This window comes from Lepidochelys kempii, chromosome 7, assembly GCF_965140285.1.
Source record: "Lepidochelys kempii isolate rLepKem1 chromosome 7, rLepKem1.hap1, whole genome shotgun sequence".
NCBI lineage: Eukaryota > Metazoa > Chordata > Testudines > Cheloniidae > Lepidochelys > Lepidochelys kempii.
In genome coordinates this window covers 94478716-94499362 of record NC_136386.1, presented here as the reverse complement: position 1 = coordinate 94499362, position 20647 = coordinate 94478716, and the positions used below count along the sequence as shown (strand labels likewise).

The 20647-nt window shown below is 40.0% G+C and overlaps 1 protein-coding gene across 10 annotated transcripts in view; it reads right to left on the bottom strand.

Annotated features, from left to right (window-relative positions):
- Nucleotides 1-9379: 9379 nt before the first annotated feature.
- The window catches only part of CPEB3 (cytoplasmic polyadenylation element binding protein 3), a 189909-nt gene continuing 178641 nt past the window's right edge, over nucleotides 9380-20647 (bottom strand). For 9 of the 10 annotated variants that reach the window (XM_073353901.2, XM_073353907.2, XM_073353911.2 and 6 more), the window contains one exon: nucleotides 9380-15024. In XM_073353901.2, the coding sequence (XP_073210002.1) occupies nucleotides 14797-15024 (228 nt within the window). In that variant the 3' untranslated portion in view covers nucleotides 9380-14796. The remainder of the gene's footprint in view (nucleotides 15025-20647) is intronic. The other variant, XM_073353906.2, reaches the window with a different exon arrangement.

Sequence of the window (20647 nt, the reverse complement as noted above, 5' to 3'; positions counted from 1 at the left end):
AGCTCTGGTTACAGGCCTGTCTATTCTTCTCAGTAAAGAGTCCCCGATCACATAGACCTGCCTTTTCCTGGTGACAGTGCTATTCTCCAGTCTGGTTTACAATCCACATTTGCAGGGGAAAGGAGGTATAGATCTTTCTACCCATTAAGTCCTTTCTCTTAGAGTTTTGTCCTTAGGAGTGGATTTAAATCTGCCCTGCTGAGCTCTGTTATTCACTGCAGCTACAACAAGGGAATTAGAAGCCAGGAGGGAGTAAAAATCCTCAAATCCCTACATTGGTACAAGTAACATTTCTCTAAATGCTTCGGCGTAGGAAACACCAAAGCTGGAATTCTCCAAAGAACCTTTGCAGGCTGCAGGAGTGCATCATTAATGGGGAGGGCCACTCTCCCTGGAGCAGACAGCTGCAGAATGTCTAGCAAGTGATGGGTATTTTCCTGCAAGAACTCCATCTGGATGCCCAAGGAATCAGCCACATGCTGCAAGAGGTCATGCTAGCCCTTGAAGTCCTCAGGCACTGAGTGGGAGGAAGAGCCAGGCACTGCTGAATCGTCCAGGGTATGCAGTCACTGCAACCATACTGGTGCACCTGGACTGTTCAATTCCGGAGGCTCCACAAGGGGAAGGTCAACTGGTTTCAGCATTTGCTACGCATTGACAGCCCCAGCCACCAACATGCCTGATGATCTCACCTTGGTTGGAGTGAGATAAGGAGTGCAACCTCCATGATTGAGGAGCATTCTGCGGATTACATGGGGGCCACTGAGCATAAGAGTTGGGCATTGGTGGCCAGTGGGTGTCAGGCTAGGGGCCCGTCTAACCTGTGTGAAGAGTGCCAATCTCAGTACCCGGGTTGCTCCATGAACAGCCCCCGATGTGGGCCAGGTGATGGAGAGCAGGAGGATCCCGACATGGATGTTGTGGAGTCTTGGGTCTCTGGGGATAAGGGAGGTGCCAGACCCAGGATGCAAGCTACCAGTCCAACTCATTTGTCATATGGGGGGAGGGGGTTCCAAAGGTAAAAACAGTACTGAAGTCAGTAACAGTGCCAATGCAGCCAAAGTGGAGGGTGGAGAATGTCACTTGACCTCACACAACTGATATTGCCTTTCAGGGGGAAGCCATGTTAGTCTGTATCCACAAAAACAACAAGGAGTCCGGTAGCACTTTAAAGACTAACAGATTTATTTGGGCATAAGCTTTTGTGGGTAAAAAAAACACTTCTTCAGATGCAGGGAGTGAAAATTATAGATGCAGGCATTATATACTGACACATGAAGAGAAGGGAGTTACCTCACAAGTGGAGAACCAGTGTTGACAGGTCCAATTCGATCAGGGTGGATGTGATCCACTCCCAATAATTGATGAGGAGGTGTCAATTCCAGGAGAGGCAAAGCTGCTTTTGTAGTGAGCCAGCCACGTCCAGTCCCTATTCAAGCCCAGATTAATTGTGTTAAATTTGCAAATGAATTTTAGTTCTGCAGTTTCTCTTTGAAGTCTGTTTCTGAAGTTTTTTTGTTCAAGTGTGGCTACTTTTAAATCTGTTATAGAATGTCCAGGAAGATTGAAGTGTTCACAGATTGTGTGAAGTTCACTGGTGCTGACGAGGTCCCCTGTGCTGAGCCAGGCACCAGCTTCACTCCTGCAGTTTGTGGCAGGGAATACCGGGATGCGGTGCTAACAGACCCGAAGGTTCAGCACCCCATCCAGAGAGTTCCAGCAAGTTGTGGATGCCATAATCCTGCCAAAGTCTTGGACTAAACGAGAACTCAGGACAGAATGGCGGAGGATGCTCACCACCCCGTCATAAATATAAGGGGAAGGGTGACCACCTTTCTGTATACAGTGCTATAAAATCCCTCCTGGCCAGAGGCAACATCCTGTTACCTGTAAAGGGTTAAGAAGCTCAGCTAACCTGGCTGGCACCTGACACAAAGGACCAATAAGGGAACAAGATACTTTGAAATCTTGGGGTGGGGTGGGGGAAGGCTTTTGTTTGTGCTATTTGTTTACGTGTTTGTTCTCTCTTGGGACTGAGAGACACCAGACAGAAATTCATCTTCTCCAACCCATCCTAATCCAAGTATCCAACGTTGCAACCAGTATAGGTAAGCCAGGCAAGGTGGATTAGTTTATCTTTTGTTTGATGTGAATTTTCCCTGTGTTAAGGGGGAGGTTTATTCCTGTTTTCTGTAACTTTAAGGTTTTGCCCAGAGAGGGATCCTCTGTGTTTTGAATCTGAATACCCTGTAAAGTATTTTCCATCCTGATTTTACAGAGGTGATTCTTTTACCTTTTCTTTAATTAAAATTCTTCTTTTAAGAACCTGATTGGTTTTTCATTTTTCTTAAGATCCAAGGGTTTGGGTCTGTGTTCATCTGTACAAATTGGTGAGGATTATTATCAAGCCTTCCCCAGGAAAGGGGGTGTAGTGCTTGGGGGGATATTTTGGGGAAAGGTGTCTTCAAGTGGTCTCTTTCCCTGTTCTTTGTTTAAAACGCTTGGTGGTGGCAGCATACTGTTCAAGGAAAAGGCAAAGTTTGTACCTTGGGGAAGTTTTTTACGTAAGCTGGTAAGAATAAGCTTAGGGGGTCTTTCATGCTGGTCCCCACATCTGTACCCTAGAGTTCAGAGTGGGGAAGGAACCCTGACAACCCCAAATATGCCAGTGGTGTGGAAACAGTCAGTGCTGGCATCATTGTTGTCTGTTCCGGCCTCAACAGATACCTCAGGGCCAGAACTGGAGTCAAGACTACAGGGCCTCACATCCCTACATGGTACCAGAGAGTGATTGGCAGGATCTTCTCCATCCCATGTGCCAGCAGTCATGCTCTGCTGATCCATCCTTCCTGGTGGAGGAAGAAGTCTCCACAAGGCCTGGAGGGGTCTTGATTGGACTTGAGACCTTTTTTTGGCGCACTCAATGGAGAGTGGCTTCTCTGGAGAGGTCCCGGCTCCAGAGCATGAGATGGTACTACTCCCGGTATCACTGACATAGCCTGAGGGTGACTTTCAGTCTGACACAGGCCTTGGTGCCGAAACAGATCTCCTGGCCTGTTCCAGAAGGTGCTGCTCCAGATGACTGTCTCTAGCTATCTGAGTCTACTTTGTGAACAATTTACAAATTGAACACCATTCTTTGGCATGAGCCTTGCCCAAGCAAAGCAAGTACCTCATGTGGGGAGCATCATTAGGGATCTCTGCTATGATGGACAATGTTTGAACCCTGGTGATGCCCTCACCAGAGAAAAAATTAACTAAGCTAACTAACACTAACTCAAAAAATGAGAGGAATTGTGAGGTTAAGAATCACACAGAGCTCCAACTCCAGCCATGGGCAGTAAGAAGGAACTGAGAGGAGATCACCGCTGCCTCATAGCCAGAGGAGTACCTATGGCCACGAGGTGCAAACACTTCCTTCTATGGGTACTGCTAGGCAAATTATCTGACCCTGATGAGCTGGGCGCACCTATACCTAAGTGGAATACACCGCTGCATCTGCCAAAAGGAGGAGGTAGGCTTCTCAGGATTGCCCAGAGGCAGTAGCTACAGCTTATAATATGCAATTTAATTATTAGAGGCCACTTATGCAAAAAGAGGCAGTTGCAGGAGCTAGACGGAAAGCTACTAACTACACTTCTAAATTCTAGCAAAAATGAGGATACAAGAGCTTGGGGCTTGAATAGGAACATTTAAAAGATCAAAGATGCAATTTACTCCTGAAGATGACTTAACTTCAGATTTTCCTTTTCAAATAGTTGCTGAGGAAGACGCCCTAGCACAGAATGTCATTGTTTGCTCCCTAACGCCCAATATTCAACCCTAGTTTTGGCCCGAAAGTTAGGTAACTATTTGCTTTTCTGCACACAGCCTGTTTGCTGCAATATGTACTGCACATTAGGAAGGGTTAGTTAGTTTCTGAACCCAGTTTTAGCCTTCTGAGAATTTCCTAACTGATTTTGGTTTGAGGCAGATCATTCATCTACCTTTCTGTAATTTGATAGAATTAGATAAAGTACTGCCCCTAACTTCATAAAACTGTAAAACAAAGATCCTGGAGGAAAGATGAGATCATGGGTTTGTACCTTAGCTATGAGTTCTTGGCTGTATTTGGCTGAATTACTTTACTGGGCAATTGCAAATTGCAGTTTTCCAGTGACTTGCTAAACCTTTACAAGCTAAAATCTCTGATGCTCTTGTCCACACTGTGCATGCTGCAGCTCAGGGTTGAGCAGGACTTTACCTGCATTTGTAGCTCTGGGCTGCCCCAGGCCATCCAAGATCCTGACACCAGAACAGAGGAGGGAGGTGCTATCTCTTGTGCTCTCAGTGACCCACTCCCGCTGGGCCCAGGCAGCATGGAGGAGGAAGCTGCCTGATACAAATACAGAGAGGACAGGAGCTGGGCAAGGGGAGTAGATCAGGAGAAGAAACTGGGTATGTGACTGGGACTGGAGGCTGTTGGTAGCAGGCTGGGGAAAAATGGGAGGCAGTAGGTGTGGGGTAGAGGGAAGAACGCCTATAGCTGACCCCACCACTTGGGACAGGGAAGAAGAGAACCCTACTGAAGCTGGTTCCCCACACTTGGGATTATAAAGAATCCCTGGAATTGCAGAGGGAGCAGTGGTGTGCTGAAGGGCAAATTTGGGAGGGGTGGGAAGAATTAATTAGAATTTTTGGCAAAAGCTGGAAGCTTTGTACCATCTGGCAGCCAGCAAGAGCTTCTGCAGCTAGGGGCTAGAATCACACTTCTTTAATAAAGTGGGAGAGTTGGCAACATTAATTGTCACACGCACTGTGGAGGAGGGGCAGGAAAAGTTCAGATTACAAAGACAAAAACTATACTCTTCAAAAAAAATTTAATTTTGTTTTTGGTCTAGTCTGCTCATTTTTTAACTTTTAGGATCGGCAATGCTGGGTAAGAGACAGTCATTTTGAGACAAGATGCAACATGTTTATGGGTGACCAGGATAACCGTCAGTGGCAGGAAGGGATGGTTTCAGACTGGCTATATGCTCAGTTTCTACATTTGAGTGGCGTTTCCTTTTAAAATCTAAACAAGATTCACAAAAGTAAAAGTAATTCCTCCTTGCGACTAGCTGCCCAGCCACTGCTAGCTGGCTGTTTACTATAGATTTAAAGTAAGCATAGCAGAAATGGAAAAGGCAAGGACTAAACGATTTTGTTTGCACAAAGAAATAGGAGTAGGATGGTTACACCTAAAATGTCTGTGCTTGTTCTCAGGCCAACAGCCAAAAGACCTATAACAGCAACATAGAAGCAGAGAACAAACAAAATTTTAAAATACTAGGATGTGCTACTGAAAGGGTGTGTGGTAGAAATCTGATGTAAAGAAAAACGTGAATTAAAAAAAATTCAGATTGTGCCCTTTAAACATCCAACCACTACTCGTGTCAACACTGACATAATTTCCTACTTTTCCTTTGCTGTCTACACTCTCCTGCATTCTTCCTTTTGACTAGATTTCATTGATCTAACAAGTGATGCTTGTACCCCTCCAGAAGTCATTTCTCTTCATAGCTGAGTTTTGAGGCCACGGTATCTTCAAAAGTATCTTTGCCTGTCCTCCAGTTATCTTCAGATTGCATGCAACAAAAAGAAACCAGCTTCTTTTCCATTGGAAGGATGGTCAACTGTGTTGCTGCCCTCCTGCTGCAGTTTTACCTTCATATTAATTTGGCCACAGACATTTCCTTAATCATTTTGTGCACTGCTGAACTTCCTATAATTTTCTTTATTCATGGAATTTTTTGTGCATTTTACTTATTCACAATTTCCAGTTCATGGGTGTGTACTTGTCTACCTCTTGGGCACTCACTAAACTGTCCATATTTAAATCCTTCTTAAAGATCCACTCCTGATAAGTAGTCAACAGTGACTAGTATAAAAATTGACTAGTATAAAAAATAAATAAATCTGTTTTTTGTTCCTCTTCCCCTAACCTCCTTCAACCTATCTGTCCTTAGACTGCAAGTTCCTTGGGATGTTGAATGTTAGGACACCTAGCTCATAGTTGGTGCTACCATAAACAAGTAATACATCAACATCTACCTACTCCAGTATTCAAACAGTTCAGATGGCCAACTGAGTCAGTACAGAAGGAAGCAGTGTGGCCGAGCAGATACTGGGCATCATGAGACCTGGATTTCCCCCCCCAGCACTGACTTGTTGTGTGATTTTATCCCTAGGGGAATTTTTGTTTCTTCTTCCAGGTCAGGGAGAAGAGAAACAAATGGGTTTTACCATAATTTCATCCCCAGATTATTTGAGGCTCAATATCTTTGTGTCCCCTATTTTTTCCCATGTTAGACTAGATCTGACTAGGCAGCAATATTACAGGAATAACTCTACAAAGTTTCCTCTTTCTGTGTCAGCATCACAGAAAGCTTTTCAGCACTTGGAAGGTCATATCTTCATTAGGGCCCTTCTCTTCCTCGAGCGTTTAAATTGGTCTTGATTTAGGTGCTGGAAAAATCTGGCAACTTTACTAGCTACTGTACAAACTAACTACTCACATTGAATCAAACCGACCGCAACAAAAAATAGGTGGTTTTTAATCCAGTAGTTTGTAGGTCCTGGGCAATTTTAACCTTTTTCTGATATTTCGCAGTAACCTCACTCCTGCAGATTAGGAAGGAAAATTCCTTATCCAAAAAACTCATTTCCATGGGTTTATTTTGGATATGCTTGTGACTTAAGCTTCCTGTTGTTTGCGTGATAAACATCATGTGATGCACCATCCTAAGTGGTATAAATTGCGATGGCCACATTTCTCATGAATGATAAAGCACATAGTATCTATTTAGAGAAAATAAAATTGATTCTTCTTAATAACACCCATGGAGAAGCAATTAAAAGTCTCCCTGCCTATTTATGTTATTTGGCTTTTACATTTAAATAGGTAGGGAAAGCAGATTTCAGTATTAAGGCCTGGACTGTGGCTTTCCCACAAGAGCCACGAAAGGGGCCATATAAGTCCCTTGGAGGCCTTGTTTATATAAGTAAGCTGACCTGGTGTAACAAATTAGTTTTTAAAAACAGATTTAGGGGGAAATGTTGCATGGATGCTTATGTTGGTTTAGCTTAATCCTAACAGAAATAAACCACTCAAACCAGTGCAAAAGGCTGTGTGAATTTTGGTTTAACTCAAATCACACCTTAAATTAAACTAGTGAAAATGTCTCATAGGCAAGACCGCAGTCGCAACATGATTCCTGGTTCCTCCTGCTAGAGGAGGAAAATCATCTGTGCACCCTTATAGATGATACAGATTACTTTCACCAGCTCATCTGCTGGAGTGTTGCAAAGAATGCAGAGTAGCAGCCCCACAGAAACTGCTCTCGCCACTACACTGCTACTGATATTAGCAGGTGAGTAAACCAGGCCACAATGGTACCCTCAATGTCCTATAGAAATGGAGCTTGCTCTTCATGCTGAGGAAGATCAGTTACACGCTATTTACCTATCTGCACTTTAGAGCTGACTTATTAAACATATTTTAGCAGAATTCCCCACTCAAATTTAGCTGTGAAGCACACCAAAGCCCTTGGCTTCACTAAGTGCAAAATATTTATTACCAGGATTTCTCAGTTACTGGGGACCAGTCAGAGCTATTAAAAAACCCTCTACTGTATTCTAGAAAGAGCAGTGTCTAGGGGAACATTCCTCTCCCCAGTGTCTGTTCATTATAGGTTTCAAACATTTTCACATAAGAGTATTCTGCTTATCTGGTATCCAAGAGTGAGCCATTTCTTTTCATGTGGCTAAGCAAGGGTACATGCCAGTATAGTCTACCATAATGCATGCCAAAGATGCTCAATGCAGTGAGGCAGTAATATAGAATACTCAGCTGGCCCAAGTAAACCAGCCAGGTTTTTGCATACCTTTTCATAATATAGTTATTTATTCCATCTATAATCCTAGCCTGTTTCCAATTAAGTACAATATACACACTGCAGTCATTCTGTGATTTTTAGTGCAGATAACTTTAGCAGGATATTGTGCTGTTCTTATACAATCAACCACAAGAAGGGGGTGACAGAGCCAGAGTAGTGGTCTTATATCACTCACTCTTCCTGCTGCTGACATAGCAGGATTTAGGTAGTATTAATGCAGTTCATGTTGCAGCTGGTATAAACTACAACAATCTTCAGGCTGCTTTAACTTAGCACCAGGGGGACCAGCTCTGCACAGATGCTGCACCAGGATTGAATGAGTGCAAAGGTGAGTTCACCAGATAGGAACAAGAGTCCCTTCTAAAGAAATATTTTACATTGCTCTAATTGTTTATTTCACTTAATTTTTCCTCCCTCCTATCCTTAAAATACAAAGCACAAACTAAATACATAGTAATATAATTGTCTCTTGTTGATCAGTCCAACTTTTAGCATGTGGCTAGTGTGAAGCTACAGATAAAGCAAGTGCAATCAAAATTAAACATCTAATATTTGTTGGCTTCTCTGAATTTATCTCGAGGGTTTTTTTTGTTTTTGGTTTTTTTGGTTTTTTTTAAGAGGTATTTGGGTTAGTATTGTGAAAGACAAACTCCTAGAAGTGGTAGGTGATAAAATGAGATCTTTTTCAGGATCTTATAAAAGAGACAATTTTACAGCTTCTCACAGAACAGTATTGAAGGTTTTCCCAGTCTCTACAGCATTGGAACATATTGGACAATATTTATTCCAGTCAAAAACTGCCAGACAGGCTTTTCATAAACTACCCTATACTTACCTCTTAGGCATGTTTATAAACTCCATGTTATGGGAGAAATTGGATTTTGTCACATTTTGTGTGCTCCCAAGCATGTTTGACAGAAATAAGTATCAAAAACTTTGAATACTGAAATATACAATCACATTTCTAGGGGAAAACAACTCATTCTGCTTACTTACATTTCTGTGAGGAGATGAAGAAATCTGTTCTGCATGACTCATTTGGTAGCAAAACAAATTTTGTACGAATACAGTTGAATGGTAATTATGTTTTGCCCTTTCAAAAAGCCCTACACCCTTTATACTAATTTCATATGAAGTAAAATTTCTATATTCAGCTTCAATTTAATTAGATTAATGCCTTAATGTTAAATTTAAGAGTGATTTTGGGAGATTTCAGACATGAAAATCTCCCAAAATCTCTTACATTTTGAAGGCGAAAGAAAAAGATTAAGTGGAATTCACATCAAAAGAAAAAAAGATAATTGACAAGCATAGTTTTTGTGCATGTGAGCAGGTGTATTTTGCTTAACTAATCAATGTAAAGAGGTTTTTAGTATAAGTTCTGATTTTTAAAACCTATCATATATCCCCATAATACATTTCCCAAGCTTTCCTTAGAATATGCAAAGGATGACAAGTGTCAGTACTTCATACAACTAGATTTAATAAGTTGTTATTACAGAAAAAATAAAGTCCAAACTACAAAGTTTAAGCAATAGCAGCATTGAGCTCCATGTTTAGTCACAGTACTGCAGTTCCATACAAGCATTAGTCCAAGCCAAAAAGGTAGAAGCCTTGTTAGGATTACTAGCAAAAACAATCCAAGAAAACATGTAATAAAAGATACAGTACATTTAAAATTAGTTAGCTGAAAAACAAGTACAGAGATCTTAGCTGTGAATACTCTAAAAGTTATGTCCATTATTTTGACAGCAAAATTACAAATATCTAATACTTTATACCCCAACAGAACTACATCCAGGAAAAAATAGCTGAAATGATTATCCCATATTAGCATCCTGGTTTTCTACATGTTGCTAAATTTTGTTTTCATATAAAATTTAAATGTGCCAGAATTACATGATCATTATAGTTCCTGACCAGCTACCCATTTGGGGTATAGAGTAGTTACCAACATGAATATAAAATACTCTGTGGCATGATAGAACACTACAGCAGCTGAGATTGAGAAGAAAGTGTGTCTGGTTTAAAAAAAAAAAGCTGACATCATACAAACCAGTGTAACAAGCAACTACGTACAAGCCAGATTAAACAAAAGAGACATTTGTACAAATCTGTGACTAATCTTTCACTCATATCTTGCAAGTAGAGATGTCACAATACTGAAATATTAACATGGGAGCTTTTCCCAGTTAAGCGGTTTTTTTTTAAAAACTATTCTAACAGAGATAGTGAAATCAGCAAGTTATTTGCTAACAGCATATTTGCAATACAATTTATTTTACCCCATGCCTTGCTAAGGAGGCTATAAAACACAAGCATGTAGGCAGAAATCTAAGCATAAACTTTGTACCACTTAAGAAATTCTTTTATTCCCCCCTTCAATCCTTAAACTCTTTTATATTTGCAAATATTCCAACCAGTAGTACCTAATTTTAGTCTAAATTTTACCTCACTATTCTAGTGATCTAGTCTATACATTACTTATGGAACTGAATACACAGAGGATACACACAATGGCCCAACTCTGGACACATTTCTTTCTACAAGTTGTAGGTGACCTCTATCACACCAGCATACATTAGTTATGAAAGGTCATCAATAAACCAGTTGAAATAACTGATCTCTCCAGAGAAGGTCATTGTATGCCCTGTTTACGCAACACCAGTTTCAATCTGGATTGTTTTAGGCACCAGAGTAAAGAGTCACTGGCTCTGGGATGTGGGTTCTGCCGGGAGAATATGGAAAGGGAAGGGTAGGTGAGCAGCGGTGAAGAGAAAGTGAAGAGACGCTTTCATGGCAGCCACGGATGCTGCGTATGCAAGAGACTAAAAGGACAGACAGAAAAGAAAAGCAAATAAAAATTGAAAAAGATGAAGGAGCCGAACAAATTGTCACATGTAGTGGTGATATGGGTTACTGCATTGCTACCAGAAAAGGACATACATTATTTTGCATTAACTATATGGCTACCAATAATACATGGTAACACCACTGGAAAATTATGCAGTTACCTGCGTTAACATGTTTACTTCTTCTACGTCTGTTCCATGTCATCAGTGAAAAATTATGAAAGAAGGGAAGTTATTCAGAAAGGGGATAATTAAATAAATAAATAAAGATGGTGGCAGAATACATTCAAAGGGGATAGGGCAGATTTTAGGACATTCAACTGAAGACAGTGTTTGAAAGAAGAATTTAAATAAGTTCATGATAAAAAAAGCAATGGAGCATTATGCTGAACAGACAGGGTCATAAACCCATTACTTCAGTAGATTTTAGTTCGTTATAATAGCAATAGCATTCATCGGCACTGGTGTTGTATAAATCTAGATAGTGAACTGGTACTGTGACATCCCTGTTTCCCTAAATCATTTTGATAAAGGAAAAGGCTTTTCAAAATATCACATTTTTCTGCTTCATTCTGTCATTTTATTGCCCAATTATTCATTACATTTTCCAATCACTTTATATAACCATTTTCATCATTGCCACACTATTGTAAACCACATCAGCAAGTTAATACATAAAGCTTTGCATTTCAAAAACTAGACACTTTAGTAACAATATTACAAAGGTTTTAGCTTCAAAAATAACTGAAAATGAAAAAAATAAACTTTTAAAGAATTAGCATCATAAAATTAATTTATTCCAAGTAAAAATACAAAATAATATTAATGACATTGACCAGATATGAAAGTCTCTCCCAGAAATAACTATATTAATGGTTGAGAAAGCACTCCTTAAAGAAAATATGAAATAAAAATGAAAAATATGTAAATATGTTTAATTTTTTTCTTAGCAAAAAATCTTTCTAAAAATAACAATGAAAATTTGTCTCAGTACAAAGGCTACATTACTATTGAAAATATACCAGCATGAAGAAAAGGTACATATTTGACAGTAGAAAAATGATCTTAGTGAATCACAATGTCTAAAGTCTGCAATGAAAATAAATCTGCAATAAAGATTTATGCCTTTTTTCTTTTCATTTTTCTTTTTTTTTATACAAACAGTACAAACAGTATTGCACATAACAACAAATAGTCGAGGTTAGGTTAGCCTTCAAAAAAATCGACTAGTTCAAGTCTCACAACAGAAAAGGCCACAATAGGACCTGTTGTACCCAGGGGCTTCTTAATCAAGTTGCAGTTCAGAACACCTTATTTTAAAAAATATTTTTTTTGAAGGACCCTCTTAATAGAACATTAATAACTCAGGGGCACATTCATGTACAAAACAAAAGGGAGCATGTTATAATTTAATAAACTAAAAAAGTTCTCTTTAAAAAATACAAACAGAAAAACTCTCACAATTCTGGTCAGTCGTGCATAATCACACTTGATTATAAATATACAAATTAAGGGAAATATTTCTTCACCTTTTGTTCACAACTTTCAGCACCAAATGGAGTTTGTGTTTACATATTTTCTTTATGACAACTTTGTTGTTTAGTTTTAATCCAACTTTATGCTGTACTGTACATCTTCATCTCTGTCTGTCTCTCTCTCTCTGGGGTGTCTCTCTACATGAAAGAGGGGAATTTCTTCAAAAAGGTTTACTTATTTCACATAATTAGGTAGATTTCTGTAGGTTAGCTATGATCTTTAATATTACAGTTATAAAGCTTTAACTTCTTCATTTTCAAAAAACGCAAATAAGCATGAAAAAAATAAAGTTACCCATCTGTTAAATCATTTTCTTGCAGAATTAAATTAATATATATTTTTCTGAATAAACTTACTTAGAAAATATCATTTTCTTTCCTATATTTCAAAATTGAGGTATTGCAAAAGATCATGTCAGTCAGAAAGCATGCCTTTTTCTTTAAAAAAAATCATTGGCCGACTGTTGAAAACTGTCTAGATACAAAAAGTAGTGCATAACCAAATGTCTTTTACAGATGAAAAAAAAGAAAAGAAAAAAAAAAGACAGACATCTGGGCTGGAAAAAACAATATCACCAAAAAGCCCAGAAGTAACCTTGAAAGGGATAATTATAATAAGCATTTTAAACCAGTAAAAAACTATTTTTCTTTTTTCAAAAACAGAAAAGTTTCTTTCAAAGCCAATAATTGCAACTACACATTGACAAAAAAAAAAATCTTACTAAATTAGACACAAACAAGGACATCACAACAAACAAAACCCAGAACATTTAAATCTACTATGCGGTGTCATATCCAGTCAGATTGTCCCCAGAACTGCAAAACAAAGGAGGGAGGAGGGGAACAGTGTACACAGTCTCACAATCGTAAGTACACCAAGTGTGTTTTTATGCTATTATCTACTGTCCCATTGGACATGCTAAATAAATGTCTACTGTGTAAGCAGGTCTTAATTGTATTCAAGCATCACAGGATACATCCAGGGATCAAAGAGTTAACGCCATACCCAGAAAGCAGACATCTCATATTAACTTGTGTGCAGACATTTCTTTAGCACCCCACTTTTTCCAAACTTGCTTTAAAATGTGCCTAGTTTCTCAGTTTGACAGTCTATCTGATCGGTAGTGTATGTAAGCTAGTATGAGCTCTTTGGTCTTCTGGACAAGGTCTGCAGCTACATAAATGGTGCAAGCATTAGGAGAGAGATTGTAACTAAGAGCTCATGTTTTTGTTTATATGCCTGTTATAAACTGTCAAAAGTGTGTTAATGTTGGATATGAGGCTTTAACAGTTAAGTTTGATCACAGTACTAGACATAATCACTTTACTATATAAAATAAATTGCACAATATATAACAGAGCACCGCAAAGTACTTCATCTACCATCCACAAATTTGTTTTAAGAATATCCTACATCTACTTTTTATATTTGCTGTAATATAGGTCATTCTGTAATGGGCTGATCCTAATTTCAGAAGCATTACATTTACGGAGGCATGCCTTCCTCCAGTTAGTAATCATTTTTTCCTTTACTCAGTATTTTGTAGCTTACATAGATTCTTAATTTGTGCATTGTGGGCAGGTTTTATATTAGACATATATAAAATTTATTGCATGCAGCAACCTGATTAAGTAAACATGCAGTCAAAAATATTGACCTTCCTTGGAAGCTTTCTGTATGCTATACTGATCTCCTTTCAGCAGCCATCTCTCTATTTTTAATCACATATTCATTTTTTTAAATTGATACCCTAGCCTGAATAGAGTATTATGGTATTAGTAATACCATTTTAATAGCAGCAAAAGCTATTGCAGCATACATTTACATAACACTAAAAGACTTTAAAAAAACAAACAAACAACCCACCCTCAGCAAAACAAAGAAAAAAATCTGATCCAGCTTATGAGGTATCATCCTTACAAGTCAAAATGGAGAGCAACTAAAGGCTTATTTTCTTTAAGGGTTATTCCTACCTCTAAATGACCCAAACTAATGATTGCTGAATATCTGTTTAAGTTTTTGCTACATCTGCCACCTATTTGTGAGTATTACCTTTGGTAAGTCATCTGCTAGGGGCAAGTCTAAGTTTCTGAAAATAAGTGCATGCTCCAGTTCAAAAATAAAAATAATAATTATAATAAAAAATCTTTATCACATACACATCAACCCAGTGGTGGCTGATGAGAATGGCAGTCTACGTAACGTCACTAGTGACAAGTCTTATGTAGGAAATTAAGGTACCAAGCAGATGTTTGTGTGAATCAAAGTGCAAAATCAGTACAGTTACACTCTGCCGGTTTGTATTATACTGGACACTGAGTTCAGTAATGTGACTGTAAATAATAATAATAGTAATAAAAAGACCCATATCTTCGTTAAAGTCGAGGACAAATGCACAGATTTCCAGAACACTAAGCCCTGAGGCAGCGTTCTCTTCTTTTCACCTCGATTTTATCTACTCCAGTACTTGCTGCTGGGTTTAAGCATAGGGTTCAGCTCCAGCGGAATGGAACATGGCGTGGCCGGTCACCTCCCTCCTTCACCAGTGGTTTGTGGAACTCTCGCCCAGCACGAGAGTGTATGCTTGCCCAGCAGTATTCACAGTAATACTGCAAACAGGTAACATTGGCACAGAAGAACGGAGCAAATTTTCCACCACAGCGAGTGCCCTGGCATTCATCACACATCTGATCATCCAACACATATGGCTTCACTTCCACCTGTAATGGGAAAAGAAAAATTACTATCGGAAAAGCAAATGCTTTACATAGTTCTTTCAAATGCTGGTTAACGGAACAGTATTTTGATTTGTTGTTTTGAAGTCTCATTAATGCCTTTCAAGTTATGCTGGTTGAACCTCAAAAGGCTTTGTGATTGGTATGAAAATTTGGCAGGAAATCCCATGAAGAAGTTTGCTTTGATAGCTTTCCATAATTCCTGCTTTCAACTAAGATGGAAATGTGTGAAACTAGTCTCTCTCTCTCTCCCGCACTCCCTCTCTCAGAATTTCTGCTTCTGGGTGCAAAAGTGTAGAACTGATCAATGAAATTGTTTTTAATTGTTCACTTTATTAATATAACTTCATAAGCAAAGTTTTATGAATGAAACATTCATTCTTAAAACTGGTTACCCCAATAACTGGCTAATTGAGTTTCACTTTCAATCCAATTGCTGCTTAAAATCGCTGAAACTTACACTGTTTCAACATTGTAACTTCTGCTCACTGTTTGTCATTCCTTACACTTGTCCATATTGTAATTCAAACTCCATTTTAACTTGTCCCAAACTCCATTTTAAAATGCTCACTTCATTTTGTAAAAGCTTGCTGCAACCTTCATTTTTGCAAAACCCTGCGATAATCTTACTAGTTTAGTTTAGATGTGTGAATGAGGTACGTATGGATGATGGAATCAACCTCCAGCCCCAGCCTGTCCTGATGAAATAAAGTGTAAACACCCAATGGCTGAAGATGCAGACAACAGCCCTGACAAAGTAAGAGGAGTCCACCCTCAAAAAGAAAAGAACAAAAGTACAATTGAAGAAACATCAAAGCCAGGTCCTAGGCTGAAAGTCAGGTCTGCAACTGATGAGTGATCAATCACACTGAATCTAGAGGCAGCGTGACACAGCAAGACCTATAGACTCTGGATTCAAACTAAAGCCTACAAAAAGGATGGGTGAGATGGAAGACTTTGGAGGGTAACATTCTGCTGCCAACATGGAAGGGCATCGGTGCATGCCCAACAGAGACCCAGCTCTTCCTTGTGCCCGACTTTCCTGGCCCGTTAGCCACCACAAGCTATGAACCCAAGCCACGAACTCAAGCTACATTCAGGACTGGTAACTATATAGCAGCTGCAGAACCTGTGTGTGTGTGTGAATGAACGTGTGAATGAATGTGAAACTGAATGAAATGTTATAGCTGTAACTGACTGCCTACTATGATTCTTTCTGTATTCACAATAAAAGTGACATTTTGGTCTTATCCCCTTTCATAAGATCCTGCTGGTTTTTATTTTATTGGTATAACAAAAGCATCCAGTTGTTTGGATGCACGTCAGAGTTAAGGAGCAGGAAAAAATTGACTTATATTGTTGAACCTCAGATGTCTGGGTAAATTCTTGTACCAAATGGAAAGCAGGGATGATCAGACAAGAACAATTACCATAAAATAGAATAAAAGATTAAATGCATTACCACAATTTGTACAATGTTTGGAAGAGTCACTATCTAAACTATTAACTCTAGAAATTTTCAAAAAATGGAAGTCTGAATGCACCGATGGTACTGTAGGTCCCGAAGGATGCCATGCTAACTGGTTCCAGTCTGCCATATACTTTAATAATCTCTGTGACCAAAAGGAATCAGGGAGCCTCTTGAGCAACAGAAGAATTAAAGGTGCAAAGCAGAAAGATATTTATTTCTCTATTATTTTGTAGGGTGCAAATGGGCTATTTTCACAGTTGACATCAGCTGAGGGCCATAAGCGGACTATCCTCTTGTAGAGGGTCCAGGAGGTGGCTGCTGGCAGGGTACTCTTAGTGAGGTAGCCTCTCTTTTGGAACCGTTGATCTGCCAGAGCTTGAATTTGATGACCTTTTGGTTACATTGCAAATCCCATCAGTTTTCAACAGTTTCCAGAGAGGGTGGGAATGGGGATTTGTGGAAGTTTTTAGTTTGGATTGTTCTTGTACATTAATTTGTGGACATTCGTTTAATTATGGGAGGTGTTGTGGATGGAGGTTTCTGAGTTATTTCAGTTGTTGGCTTGTAATCTACTGGAGAGGAACGTGTGTGCTAATATTCTGCATGTGTTCCCAGAGCTCTGGATGGGCACAATTTAAAGAAATCTAACTACCTAAACCAATTGATAGAGATCTAGAAATGGCTACACAATAAGCAGCCTATAGTGGTCCCACTCAAGCCTTTAATTCTGTCAAAAGCTCAATATTTCTGGACACTATCACAAAAGCAGCACAAATAACCAGGACAGATAGGGTTGCCAACTTTCTAATTGCAAAACCCAAACACCCTTGCCCTGCCCCCTGCCATGACCCTTCTCTGAGGCCCCACCCCCGCCCACTCCATCCCCCCTCCTGCCATCCCTCACTCACTTTCACCAGACTGGGGTAGGGGTGTGGGACGGGATATGGGCTCTGGGCTAGGGCCAGGGGTACAGAGTGTGGGAAGGGTCTCCTGGCTGAGGTGCAGAAGAGGGCTCAGGGTGTGGGAGAGAGTTTGGGTGCAGCAGGGGGCTTGGACAGGGGGTGTGGGAGAAGGTTTGGGTGCAGCAGGGGGCTCAGGGCTGGGGTAGGGTGTTTGAGTACAGAAGGGGGTTCAGGGTGCAGGCTCTGGGAGGAGTTAGAGTGTGGGAGGGGGTTCTGACCTGAGGCAGGGGGTTGGGGTGCAGAAGGGGGTGCAGGGTCCAGCCAGGCAGCGCTTACCTCGGGCGATTCCCAGAAGAGACCGGCTCCTGGGCTCGAGGCAGCCAGGTGGCTCTGCGCGCTGCCCCTGTCTGCAGGCACCACCCCTGCAGCTCCCATTGGCTGCAGTTCCTGATCAATGGGACCTGCGGAGTCAGTGCTTAGGGTGGGGGCAGTGCGCAGAAGCCAGACATGCCAGTCACTTCTGGCAGCCATGTGGAGCCAGGGCAGATAGGAAGCCTGCCTTAGCCCCGCTGTGCTGCCAGCTGGACTTTTAGCGGCTTATTAAAATCTCCTGGATTGCTTTCAATAGCAACCGGGAGATTGATTCTGATTCCGGGAGACTCCTGGCCAATCCGGGAGGGTGGCAACCCTAAGGACAGACTGTAACTGCTCCTAACAATTTCTCTATGTTCCGTGTTTTGTGAGATATTGGTTATCTCTTGTGCTGACCCCTGCTGCCCATCTTACTCATGGCAGTGCAGCCTAAACTGCATTTGCATTATGATCTAGCAGTTGTGGCATTTCAGTACATAGGAATCCCTTCCCAGCTGCCTAGGTACATACCATCAAAGCAAAGCAGAATGTGGAGGTGGAAGGAAGAGTGAAAAATAGAAACAAAACCACCAACAAAAGCCAACCACACAGTAATGAGGATAATAGATTCCCAGTGTTCTATATAAGAACATATAGATTATTAGATAGATCTAGTTTTTGAAAGTGGCTTTCATGAGAGCATTTAAGTGGGAAAACAAGTAGAAGTTCTGTGTTAAAGAAATATTACCTCTTCCAGGCAAAGGATACAAACCATTCATGGATCTATTTCCTGCATTAGTGGGAAGACACTGTTTTTACTTTATGACCAATTATTACATTTCACACAGTTTGAGGTAAGTTATAAAAGATTTGTCACTAAGAAAGTGACCATTTCAAAACTGCATATACCCTAAATATTTTCCTGTTGATGTGTAACCTTGGATTATAGCCACAGTTATTATATATATATATAATCACCAGCAGGAGAGTGAATTTGTGTGTGGGGGGGTGGAGGGTGAGAAAACCTGGATTTGTGCTGGAAATGGCCCAACCTGATGATCACTTTAGATAAGCTATTACCAGCAGGACAGTGGGGTGGGAGGAGGTATTGTTTCATATTCTCTGTGTGTATATAAAGTCTGCTGCAGTTTCCACGGTATGCATCCGATGAAGTGAGCTGTAGCTCACGAAAGCTCATGCTCAAATAAATTGGTTAGTCTCTAAGGTGCCACAAGTACTCCTTTTCTTTTTGCGAATACAGACTAACACGGCTGTTACTCTGAAACCAGTTATTATATGTTAACCATCAAGCTATCTACCTTGGGACTTAGCTATATATTTTTTATCAGGAATTGGGGTGGAAAAGGAAGATTTCACTTAGCTCTGGTGAGTGCCAAAGTGGTTTAGCATACTGTCCTCTAATTTTGTATTTCATCATCATAGCATTCCCTGTACATATCTGCATGATTACTTTGACATAGCTTTGCTTTAAAGGGTTATTTTTTAGTACCAAAAAGCCCTTTTGATTTACCTTAAATATGAACTATATTTCGTAATATTAAGCCTTTATTATGATTTGGCCTTGCCGACATTTCAGTGAAATAAATGTTGGATATGGGATAGAGCAACAATACACCCCCCCCTCTATTATTCCTGTAATCAGATGATCTCAGAAAGCAGTTTACAAACATTAAACAAACTCTACATCATCCCTTAGGCTTTGTCTGCACTACCACTTTTGTCGGTAAAACTTTGTCAGTCAGGGGTGTAAAAAAACAACAACAAAACACACCCCTGAGTGACATAAGTTTCACCAGCAAAAGTGCTGGTGTGGACAACACTATGTTGGCAAAAGAGGCTCTCCTGCCGACATAGCTAGCACCACTTATTGAGGGTGGTTTAGTTATGCCAGCAGGAGAGCTCTCTCCTGCTGGCAAAGAGTGGCTATATGGGAGATCTTACAGCTGCACCGTAGTAGTGGTGCAGCTGTGCCACTGTAAGGTTCGTAGTGTAGACATTGCCTAAGACATTCTATCCTTGGGTGATGCAATAATGAGGTATATCAGCTGAGTAGGGTACAAATTATCAGCTTCCTGTCATCTGATTTCCGTGGCCATTGCACATGGATATCTTGATAGAAGACTTGAATGTGTCCTTAAGTTTATAAGTATTTGTTAGATTTAGGAACATAACTAGAAGAATTGAGGGAGAGTTACGGTCCTTTGGCTGAACAACCCTATACCATTTTGATGCACAGTGAGAGCTTTTATAATTTATCAGTAATACCAGCATAAGCCTTTTGTAAATACAGGAGAGCAACTGTCTCTTCCTCTGTTCATAGGAAACTTACTTTTTACACCTACACCAGTGTCCTATGAGAAGGTGCAACTTATGTTCCTTCACTAAATCCCCCTCCCTCCAGAAAAAGCTGTCTGTATATACACACACACAGAGCACTAAAATCCAGCTCATTTTGAGAAGTCCTACTTTTTGAAGTTTATTTTAAAATGTGCAGCTACAATCATATCCTTTACAACAGAAGATATACATGATCTCATTCACTTTGAAGACCACATTTATTGCACTAATAAGATTTTCCTTCCATGCCAGTGACCCAGAAAATCTCAGTTTGGATCATGAAGCAAACTAAACTACTGGACAATTTAAACAGTAGCTTCACATCTTAAATGTTAACTTGGCATCACTGCTAAAAATACCATTAGAATTATTGTCATTTTTCTCAGCCTTGCTATGCCCTATTTTCCCCTCACAAAGCACTAAAGTAATATGTTTAAGTTAAATCTACAATGACTCAGTGTCAAAGTAATTATATGCTGAGCCTAATATTGATACGGTGCATTTGTGACAAAGGAGCATGAGTCAG